This window comes from Pinus tabuliformis, chromosome Q (assembly GCF_031772625.1).
Source record: "Pinus tabuliformis cultivar Carrire ecotype Pingquan chromosome Q, CPIR1, whole genome shotgun sequence".
NCBI lineage: Eukaryota > Viridiplantae > Streptophyta > Pinopsida > Pinales > Pinaceae > Pinus > Pinus tabuliformis.
This window is the reverse complement of record NC_142296.1, coordinates 650,359,586-650,370,343: the sequence shown is the minus strand read 5'-3', so window position 1 is coordinate 650,370,343 and position 10,758 is coordinate 650,359,586. Positions and strand designations below refer to the sequence as shown.

Here is a 10,758-nt window from a genome sequence, read left to right as displayed (position 1 = left end):
CATGTAATGTATTGCCTTAGGCCTGCGCATTGCTTTTGCTGGTGGGAGCCGCGAGACAAGGTACTCAATGTACCAGATCTATAGTAAGCAATAAAGGCTTAGCAAGATCGTTATGCAGTAGTGAACAATCCACAACTGGATCTGAAAGAACCCACATCAGAACCATTTGAAGGGATACATATCACTCTCTTTATCAGATCTATTGAAGGGAAATATGTCTGCATTAAGATTGGGCACTGGGAGGAGATAAAAACTCTCAAACAAAGGATTCAAGAAAAGATGGGCATACCAGCTAGTATACAACTCCTGATCCATGCAGGAAAAGCACTGCAAGAGGATCTCAAGTTAAAGGATTATAACATCGGCTGCGACTCAACAATCTTCCTTACTTCAAGACTACTAGGAGGTTTCCTGGGGACAAGCTCCAAAGGACCTGCTACCTTCAAAGATGCAATCAAAGGGAAAATAGATCCCCAAATACAAACATAACATAGATCACTACTCCTGGTTCCTACATCGTGGAGTAGATGACTCAAATCCCTGCTTTAACAATTACTATACCTGAGGTAAATGAGATACATGATGATTTTATATCTAAAGCAGTGATTTGCAGATTTAATGGGTTTTAGCCCAAACCGGAAGCCCTTCGCCAATGGATTTTCTCCATATGGACAGAAAACTGTGACATCCACTTATGCTCAAAAGGTTTTTTCATTGTCAAGTTTGACACAACTAAAGACAAGGAATATGCATTGCATGAAGGACCATGGTTTTGGGGTAATGTTGGTCTCTTCATGACATCATGGTTTCCAGATTTTGATGCAAATACCATGGTGGTTTCCAAAATTCTAGTGTGGGTAAGGTTATATAACCTACCTTTGCATTTTTGGCACAACAAAGTACTAGCAGGTATTGGAAATTCCCTTGGGAAATTCTTAAAAGTAGATGGCGATCGACTTACTAAGGATATCTTCACATTCGCTAGAATCTGTGTGGAGGTTGACCTCAGTCAAGGCTTACCAAATCGCATATTATTATACTACAACAATCAACAATTGTCCCAAACCCTTGACAATGAGAATACAACCTTTAGATGTCGTATTTGTCAACAAACTGGTCATCTAGAAAGTGCCTGCCCACAAAACAAAAAAGATAGGAAAAAAAGACAATTGCCAAGGCCGAAAGGATGGCAGTTTTTTGACGCTCAGGCAACCGATATAGAAGAGGAAAAACCCACAGAAAACACCACAAACAACACAACTCAAGAAGCAGAACTCCATGGAAACACCTCAGTCATTATTGCACAAACCACCCAAAACAACTCACAAAAGGACGAGAACCAGAACTGCTTCGCTTTAATTCCAAGGCCATCCATCCCACATCAGCAAAATGAACAACCCGCTCCAAGGAAAGAGGTCAGTGGAAGCAAGCGAACACATGGATCAGAAAGCTCAGATTCTGACAAAGAAATCTCATCTACTACCAAAGAGACTCAAATGTGTATTGTATCATCCACACCCAACACTGGTGGTTGGCGAAAAGTGGAAAAAAAGAAAGGTAGGAAAGAATAGATTAGTTTTATAAGAGATATTTTATTGAAATGAGGACGTGATTATTATCATATGATTTTTTAGCATCTACAAGATGTAATTTTTCTCATTATGAATAAAATTACGATTTTTCCTTGGGGAAAAAAAAGGTAAAATTTAAAATAAAGAAATAAAAGTTGCATGTTGACACATGGAATGTTCGAATGTAGACCCCTTTCCATTGTTTGGTCTATTTAATGGACGACGAGGAAGATGAGATTCATCCATTTTCTTGGGAGAAAAGCGTTGTGAGACAAAGGATTCCCTGGCAATAGTACATTGATTGAGGGCTCGGGGGTGGCCAATTGTAGAAAGATTATGTGCAGTTGAGCATACAGTTGGGTGGAGAATTGTCCCCAAAATCTTTGTCACGGTTAGTAGAATTCAAGGAGCATTCAAATCCAAAAGCACAAGTAAGGAATATCGTCAATACAAGTAAGTCGTCTCTACTCGTGGCTATTTTGGAAATCCTATGTTAATCAGTGGAATAGTTGTGTGTTGATTATTGATCACATGATTGATCTAATTAATTGCTATTTTAATTTTGGAGTTGCTACATATGTTATCAGAGCGAAATTTCAACTTTGTTGGACCTTTGGATTATCTTCTCATGATTCATTAGAATTTTAATTAATATTATTATTGATATATATAAAACTTTAAATTATTTTGTTTATAAATAAATATATATATTGAATATCATATATACCTAGATGTGTTTTTCTAATTTAACTTGAAAACAACAATAATAATATATTTAACTTCTACGTTAATGAACATATAAAGAAAAAAAAGTAAAAAAGACTAGTAGTTATGGATGTTAACACTGAGTAATTCCTAAAAAAAGATTGCTATATATATTTATCATCTTAAAATCAAAATTTCAATGATTTAATTAAATTTTTTTAAAATTAAATAATTTAATTTAAATTTTTTAATAGTAAATAATTTAATTAAAATTTATTAGTAGTAAATACACCGCCAAATTAGTGGCATGCAATAATCTTAAATAATAATTGTAAGAAAATATTTTTACATGCGGCCGTCACCCAACCGTAATCTCAAAATCCTCCCGTCTATCTCTCCATGACATGTGTCACCCAATAAATCCTCATGTCTATCGGCAAGCAATAGATCCCATGCTATTGGGCCATTAATGCCGCCTCTTAGCATGGGATCCATGTCATACCCATCCCCCCATGGCGTAAATGCAATGCCCGCCCGAGATTTCTGGCTTTCCGAGATTTCCGGCTTTTGAATACGATTGAGATCGCCTGAGATTTCCGGCGCCGCAAATCTACCACGCTATAAATTTCCCGCCGTCTGATAGCTGAATTCGGGGCCTTTTAAATAACAGCGAAAGGGCGAAATCATGGTATCCATTTCGGCATCCATTTCTGCGTCGGCGTTTTGAAACCAGGGTCCATTTCTGCGTCTGCGTCTGCGTTTTGAAACAGGTAAGTTTATTCTGTTAGCATGGATGCCTTTTCAATTTGTTTTTTTCCATGATGAATCTACGATGCACGATTTAAATTTCAGGGTTTATACATCCATCTTAAAGAACGGGTCAACATTCGGAAAGGGACTGCGTGTCAGGTTTATAAGAGCCTCGGAGGCTCTTAAGTTGCCCAAGTTGCCCAAACCTATCATGTTTTTTTGCTTTTTAAGCTGCCATGAAAATTTTAATGCATATTTCTACTGTGAGACATAGCTCAGAAACTATTTCTCTTTACATTCTTCTTGATGATAAATTACATAGGTTGGCTGGAAACATCGATAAAAAATAACCCATGCGATGGATTCCAAAGCAACATCGATAAAGAATAACTCTATTTGATGAATTCCATAGCTCAGAAACTATTTTTCTTTACATTCGTCTTGCTGATAAATTACATAGGTTGGCTGGAAACATCGATAAAAAAATAACCCATTCGATGATTCCAAAGCAACATCGATAAAAAAAATAACCCATGCGATGGATTCCAAAGCAACATCGATAAAGAACAACTCTATGTGATGAAGTGCTAAGTTTCTAAAGTTAAGTTTCTGTAATCTATGTTGATGAAGTGGTAAGTTTCTAAATTTAAGTTTCTGTCATCTATGTTTGAGAAACTTTGTGCAGTAATCACATTGGAGAAGTTTTGTGAAGTTTTTTTAGAACTAATTATAATTATTATGATTTATCTTCAAAACTTTTTGCAGTAATTACATTGAAGAAGTTTTGTGAAGTTTTTTTTAGAACTAATTATAATTATTATGATTCATCTTCAAGACAAGATAAATCTTATTGATTAATTCGTAAGTTAGGGACAAAACTATTCTTATATGATTACTGCAGAAATGAAATTTTTTTTGGTTTGCTAATGAAACTTATGAACAAAAATTTTATTATGATATGAAATTTTTTTGAAATGATAAATTCACTTAAGGAGATAAAGTTATAAGTTAATGACTTACAAATATATGTAGAGTAATAGATTTTTTTGGTGGACTATCAATAAATTATTTTTTTAGTATCCAAATTTTATCTACCCATAATGATGTAAGCTAAACCAATAACCCTAAGTAATGTAAGTTTTTACTTATTCAAGATATAATTTTGTTTTTTTAATTGAACACTACATATTTGTGAATGAAAGTTTATAGCTAGCCTCTTAAGAGAAACGAAGTGTGACATCGTTTTTAATTTGTTTTTTTATTTTTCACAAGTCACATAACTTAAGTGGTCCATAATCCACACATATTTTTTTACTAACCAAAGCATTTTTACTTCATTAGGAGTGGGACTTTGAACAAAGGGCATCAAGTTTCAAGAGCTTTTGTTCATAGTTTATTTGAGCTTACTTTTTCACACCATAAGTGAAGGAAGACACATAAAAGCAATCATAACTTGAACAAACTAAATTTCCCCACAGGGGCCATAAAATAATTTATTTTGTACAAATTGAAATATGTTCCGAAAATACTCTTGTTAATATCTAAATGGAAATTTTGTTATACTAAAATGGAAATAATTCACGTATTTGTCATTGAGATTTTGAAATTTGTTACCAAATGATATAAAACCGGTTATGGTTTATTAAGTTTTATGTCTTAGGAGCCAAATCAATGTTCTTAACATTTATTTATAAGTGGAGAAAGAAATACAACTAACACATTTTAATAAAAGCACACACATATTGAATAAATAAATAACCTACCGAGTTCATCAAATGTACCGACAAAAGTAGGATTCTAATTCTTACAACTAGCCGCAAAGTTTATATCAATATATATCAAAGTAAAAAAAAATTACTTCCAAAGCTTGTGTTTTTGAAAAACAATATGTTTGATTAGAAAAGTTCAATGAAACTATTGCAACCATATAAATTAGATGACTAATAAATAATAGATATCAATTCATAATCAATAACAATAGACACTACTTTAGCATATCTCATTTTATTAAGATTTAAAAAAACATAAAACCCAACTAATCTATAATTGTATTTCCCTTCGACCCCTTCCACCTCAACCACTCATCACAAGTTGTACCATGAGACCAACATGGTGACACCACCTCCACAAAGACATCATATGTCATACATGGTTAGTCTAAATTTGCATGAAATCTATAAGTTGATTAATGACCCAAATATTACCTTTACCAAAGTGGTTTACCTGAAAAGTATAAAATAGTTACCTAAAAATGTGATTGCTATTCTTAGTGATATGCATTAATCAAGACCATAATATCTACTCAAACCAAATTATTTTCGATGCAATTTTTATAGGTATTTGAAGAATGAAGAAGTGGGAGAGGATTAATGAGTTGGAAGTTGAAGACCCGGAGGATATGATTGAATTTTCAGCAGAAGATTTAACATGGACAGAGATTAATGGGGACCAAGTTGCAATTATTCCATATTGTCGACTTGATGATTTTATAAGAGGAGAGGAATCGAGTGAACGGGCACCCACTCAATTTCTTCTTGCTTCTCAACGAAGTAAAAAAGCAGAGGATATCGGACAAACATATTTTTCAACATATCTGGAGTACATGATGTGAGTCTTTATATCTTTTTTCAATATATGTATAATTCTTTTCAATATGCATAAATTTTATATCTAATTTGTTGTAAATGTTTTATATATAGTTATTGGTGTGCATATGGTCCGAAGTGCAACAACAGAATTATGAGTGCATCCTCAGATCAAAACAAAAAACACAATCAACGTGAAAGTATTAAAGTTGGTTGCCAATGTCACTTCATTGTGCGGCGACTTCAACTTAGACCAGATGATGCTGTAATAATATATACTGCATGTAGGCATATTGATAAATCCAATGTTGTTTGTCATGGAAAAGATGCAATCGGTAGGCCTATGAGATTCAGTTATGCACCACATTTAACAAGGGATATGCGATCTATTGTCCAACATTTAATCCAAAGAGGTTTTAATGTTACAATGATATGGGATAAGTTCATCTCTGATGTGAAGGATGGATTCGGTGAGTTATACACAGGGACATCTCGAGATACATACATGACAAGACAAGATATATTAAACATTTACAATGATACCATAAGGCTAGAGTATGTTAAAGATCAAAGTGATCCAATCAGTGTAGAATGTTGGTATAAGGAACACACTGAGAGCTTTTTCTTCTACCAGAAACAAGATCTTGCTGAAAACATCCCTTTTATCATAGGCATACAGACAAAGTGGATGCGTTCAATGATGCTAAAATATTCTCACAACAATATAATCTCAATGGATTCAACATTTGGTACAAATAAGTACGGGGTGAGTACAAAATTACCCTAAATCTAATTCATTTATTCAACACCATTTTAATGCTTGTATCTTATATAAATATAATTATGTACTTTGTTTGTAATGTAGTATCAACTTTACACTTTAATGGTCTTCGACAAACATCACAATGGGGTTCCAGTAGCTTGGGTGATATCATCACGCAATACTATAGTTGATATTTGTAAATGGATGTCAACTCTCTTTGCCATTGGGAAGAAAGAGCAACCAGATTGGCATGTTAAAGCCTTCATTACAGATGATGCTACTGCTGAAATTGAAGCATTAAGGTGATGTGTTTATTCTTTTTATAAGAGACATAAAAATATTCTTAATGTATATTCTCTCTAAAAATTATGTTATTCCAGGTCTTCAATCAACTGTACAATATTATTATGTGTGTGGCATGTTCGTCGTGCATGGTTGAAGAATGTTGGAAACAAAGTCCAAGGAAGGGAAAACCAAATCCGAATTTTCCGTGCTTTAGGAGAAATCATGCACACATGTGCAGATGATGAATCTGTAAAAAAGGCAGTTGAAAATTTATTTGAAGGATTCAGTGACCATACAAAGTTTTTGGAATATTTTAAAGCAACTTGGTTAGCCAACAACAAAATATGTAAGTTTCTTATAAGTGGCTTTAATGACTCTTTTTTGCATGTCATATGTATAGTTATTAATTCATAACCAATAAATTTCTTTCTACAGATATGTGGGCAAAAGCGTACAGAAATTTTCCACATTCCAATCAAAATACAAATAATGCAATTGAGTCTTACCATCGGTATATCAAGCAGAGGTACCTAAGTGAGAAAAACAATGCATGCCATAGGCGGGTTGATTGGTTGATTTATGTGTTGTTGACAAAGGTTGTATTATATTACAATCATATGCAACGTTTAAAAGAAGCTGGTTTTGTACGACCCAGAAAAATTGAGGAACAGTTGAATTCATCCAGGTGTAGAGCTAACCAAATCCCAAATGAAGATTGTGTGCCTGATGAAAAGAGTAACAACGATTATTGGGTTCGTAGCCAAAATAACAATACTCGTGATATTTGGTACAATGTCATATATAAAGATTCCACTCTACACTTTTGTAATTGCAAGTGGGCCTTAAATGGAAACATCTGTAAACATGTATTGAAAGTTGAGATGTTGGCAAGTAACATTAGCTTGGGTGAAAATGTATTCCCTAATGTCACTAATCCTACTACAGAAATTCCTAGAATTTTATTTGATTTGAATGAGTCACCTATATTGGGCCCAGAAATCCAAACAGAGCTTCTACCATGCTTTGATTCTCCTCCCATTCTAAATTATCATAATGAAACAAGCAATGATAATTTAGATAATTTCTCATATAATGTTGAAACGACCAATGTACGACCAGATAGTGCATTATTTGAAGATGATGAGATGAAACGTGTTAACTCATCAACTCATGAGAAATTGAGATCCATAATACCTACAAATTTGGAACAGGCATATGCATTAAACAACTTGGTAGACAAAGTATGTCAAGAATACAACAAAATGTTTTTCAATACTATAACTCCATCCAAGATCACTACCAAGAGAAAACATAGTTTCTTGAGCCCAGTCAATAAGAAAAGGTGTTTTGGTCACAAGTCAAATGCAGGGAAAGATAAACTACAATTTGAAAGGGTTGGACGAGTTCGTGCAAAAAAAAAGAGCATGAATGAACAGCTGGAGTTGTCTTCTCAACGACAAAGAACTGTGGACCACATGCCTGAGTTAGTGCAACATTCTATTATACACAAAAATGGTAAATCTGATGTTATGCATTTTTTCATGTGAAATATGATATACTATCATTTGCAATGCATAGGCATAACTATATGAACTTTTTTTGTTGTTACAGTTGACAGGCCAACTTGTCGACTCCAATTATTTGATGAGCATGTCGATGAAAGAAACTATAGCATTGGGAGCACTTCTCCAATCAGTACTTCTCCCATGCCTATAACCGACTCCCCAAACCTTTCCCAATTCCCACCCCTCCCCTTTAACCATCCGCCCTTCTCATTGTTCCAATCATCCACCCTCAACATTCCAATTTCCCCCCCTAGGGTGATCGCTCGCCCTAGGGTTATTCCCACTATCGTACAACCAATAGGGATGTATCATCGCCCCAACCCACTACATTTTTCCAATTTTTCTCCCACCATGCCTTTATCCATCACCCCTGAACCATGCCTATATCCATCACCAAGTGCTCCACCATCTACCCAGGAAGGGTAGTCTTCTCCATTGCCTTAGATCTTCATGGTGAGAATGAGTAGTTGACCAAAAACTTATCATTAATTAATGAAATTGATTATATGCATTTTGGATTTTGCAACTAATTGGTTATTGAATTTTTGCAGCAATATCACTTTGGAAATGCACTTGGGAGTGCCAAGAGTGGCGATGGTGACTTATACACCCAATTTCTAGATCAGTCATGAGGCGGCATTTCCATAATGTCATTCATGGGCATGAACTTCCATTATCTATGTTGGGAATGAAGTTCCATTTTGTAGAAAAGAAAAATGTATAACTAGACAAATTTGGAATACAAATACATGAATTTGAACTTGTGTGTATGACAATGTCTTCATTGACTTTTAAATTCATGATGTGGATTTGATGTTATATTCTATCAATGTTACATCAGGTTTGAGGAATGTAGTTAGAATGGATTTATTTGTTTCATGTACAAGTTATCAAGTTTGCAAGTTAAGTTACTTTTATATTTATATCTTACTCAATGTTGCACGCATGAAAAAACATATCATTACCAAGGAACTTTGCTTAGTTATAATAATAGATGTATCATGTACATGAAGAGAGCATATATATGGATTTAGATTTATTTTAATTTTTTATTTATGAAAAAGAAAACTAAAGTTGAATTTATGAAAAAGAAAAGTACACTATACATGCCTATAAGAAAATCTGCAAAAATAGATAATGATTTGAGCCTTTACCACTTAACTACTAACATTTAGAGATGAAAAATTTATTGATAAGTGGTGTAGTATTATTTAAGTTTTATTATATATATATATATATATATATATATATATTAACAATTCCTTTATTTATCTTTGGAGCCCTGTAACATAATGTACACAACTCCTCAACAAATCCTCCTCCAACATGTTGTAGATACTAAAGTAAAATTCCATTCTCCAATTACATCCAAAACAAGACTTTTGATTGTCCAATTGTATCATAAGCAAGACTTTTGGCTTTTTGAATAAGCACTTCACTAATTTTATTTATTTTGGATATTTCAGCTTATTGCCTCAATGGGTGCATCATAATGAAAAGGTAAGTGGCTAGGTTGAGAGTTTAACATCACACTTCATGTTTAGATTTATACAAATCTTGATGCAATGTAAGCTATATAAATTTTTGGAGTGCTAGAAATTACAATGCCCTAATTTTATTGAACAAAGTTGATTGTGCTATAACAATATGACCCTATAATAATATATAAGGGCAAAATATATTACGATGCGATAAGGGCTTGGAACCAAGGATGGATCTAGAAGGTTTGAATTCTAGTTAATTCGACCATGCATTCTAGTTACTCAAATGAAAAAAAAAAATAGCTTTAAGCTAGTTCTTTGGTAAGGAATTTTTAATTGATTGAACATTTTAAATGTCTATTCTCTCTTATTTTGAAATGAACAATCCAACAATGCTCATGTCATAAAACAAAGACAATATTGATTCATAATTTACTACAAACATATATGGAAGATGTTTAAACCCCACAAAAAAAAAGAAAAAAAGAAGAAGAAAAGATTATGTAAAATAACAAATGTAGATACCAAAATACATGAGCAAGAAAAAAAGGAAAACTCAAACTAGGAAAGTGTTCACCCATAATTGAAAATCATCAACAACTAAAACTAGGAAAGTGTTCTGTTTGCCCCTCTATTTGTGGATGGTATGTTGTACTGAATTGAATATGAGTGCCTAACCCAGTAAAAAGGGCTTTCCAAAATGCAGAAGTAAACTTTACATCCTGTTCGGAAATAACTACTTTCGGCATGCCATACAACCGAAATATCTCCCTCATAAATATATCTACAATTTCAACAATTTTGTAAGTATATGTGATAGGGATAAAATGAGTTTTTCCTCTCAACTTATCCACCACTACCATGATAGAATAATTTTTCTTTTTGGATTTGGGCAAGCCTATTATAAAGTCCTATTGTAGCAGCTACAATCACCTTCCAAAATTTTTCCTTCGCTTCATTTTAGAGCCTCCCTCCTCGAAATCATAGCAGCGATCCTACAATGATAAGGTACTTATGTTTATTTGTTTTTATCTGTCACTTAATAGCTTGTGT

General features: G+C 33.5%; 1 protein-coding gene across 1 annotated transcript; it reads left to right on the top strand.

Moving 5' to 3' along the window:
* The first annotated feature begins 2,968 nt into the window (after nucleotides 1–2,968).
* Nucleotides 2,969–8,961, top strand: LOC149221184 (uncharacterized). The gene is made up of 8 exons (XM_089382915.1): nucleotides 2,969–3,046; nucleotides 5,363–5,633; nucleotides 5,726–6,377; nucleotides 6,477–6,676; nucleotides 6,755–7,005; nucleotides 7,095–8,174; nucleotides 8,271–8,677; nucleotides 8,776–8,961. The coding sequence occupies exons 2-7, from the start codon at nucleotides 5,374–5,376 to the stop codon at nucleotides 8,648–8,650; spliced, it is 2,823 nt and encodes a 940-aa protein (XP_089239041.1). The 5' UTR covers nucleotides 2,969–3,046; nucleotides 5,363–5,373; the 3' UTR covers nucleotides 8,651–8,677; nucleotides 8,776–8,961.
* Nucleotides 8,962–10,758: the final 1,797 nt, after the last annotated feature.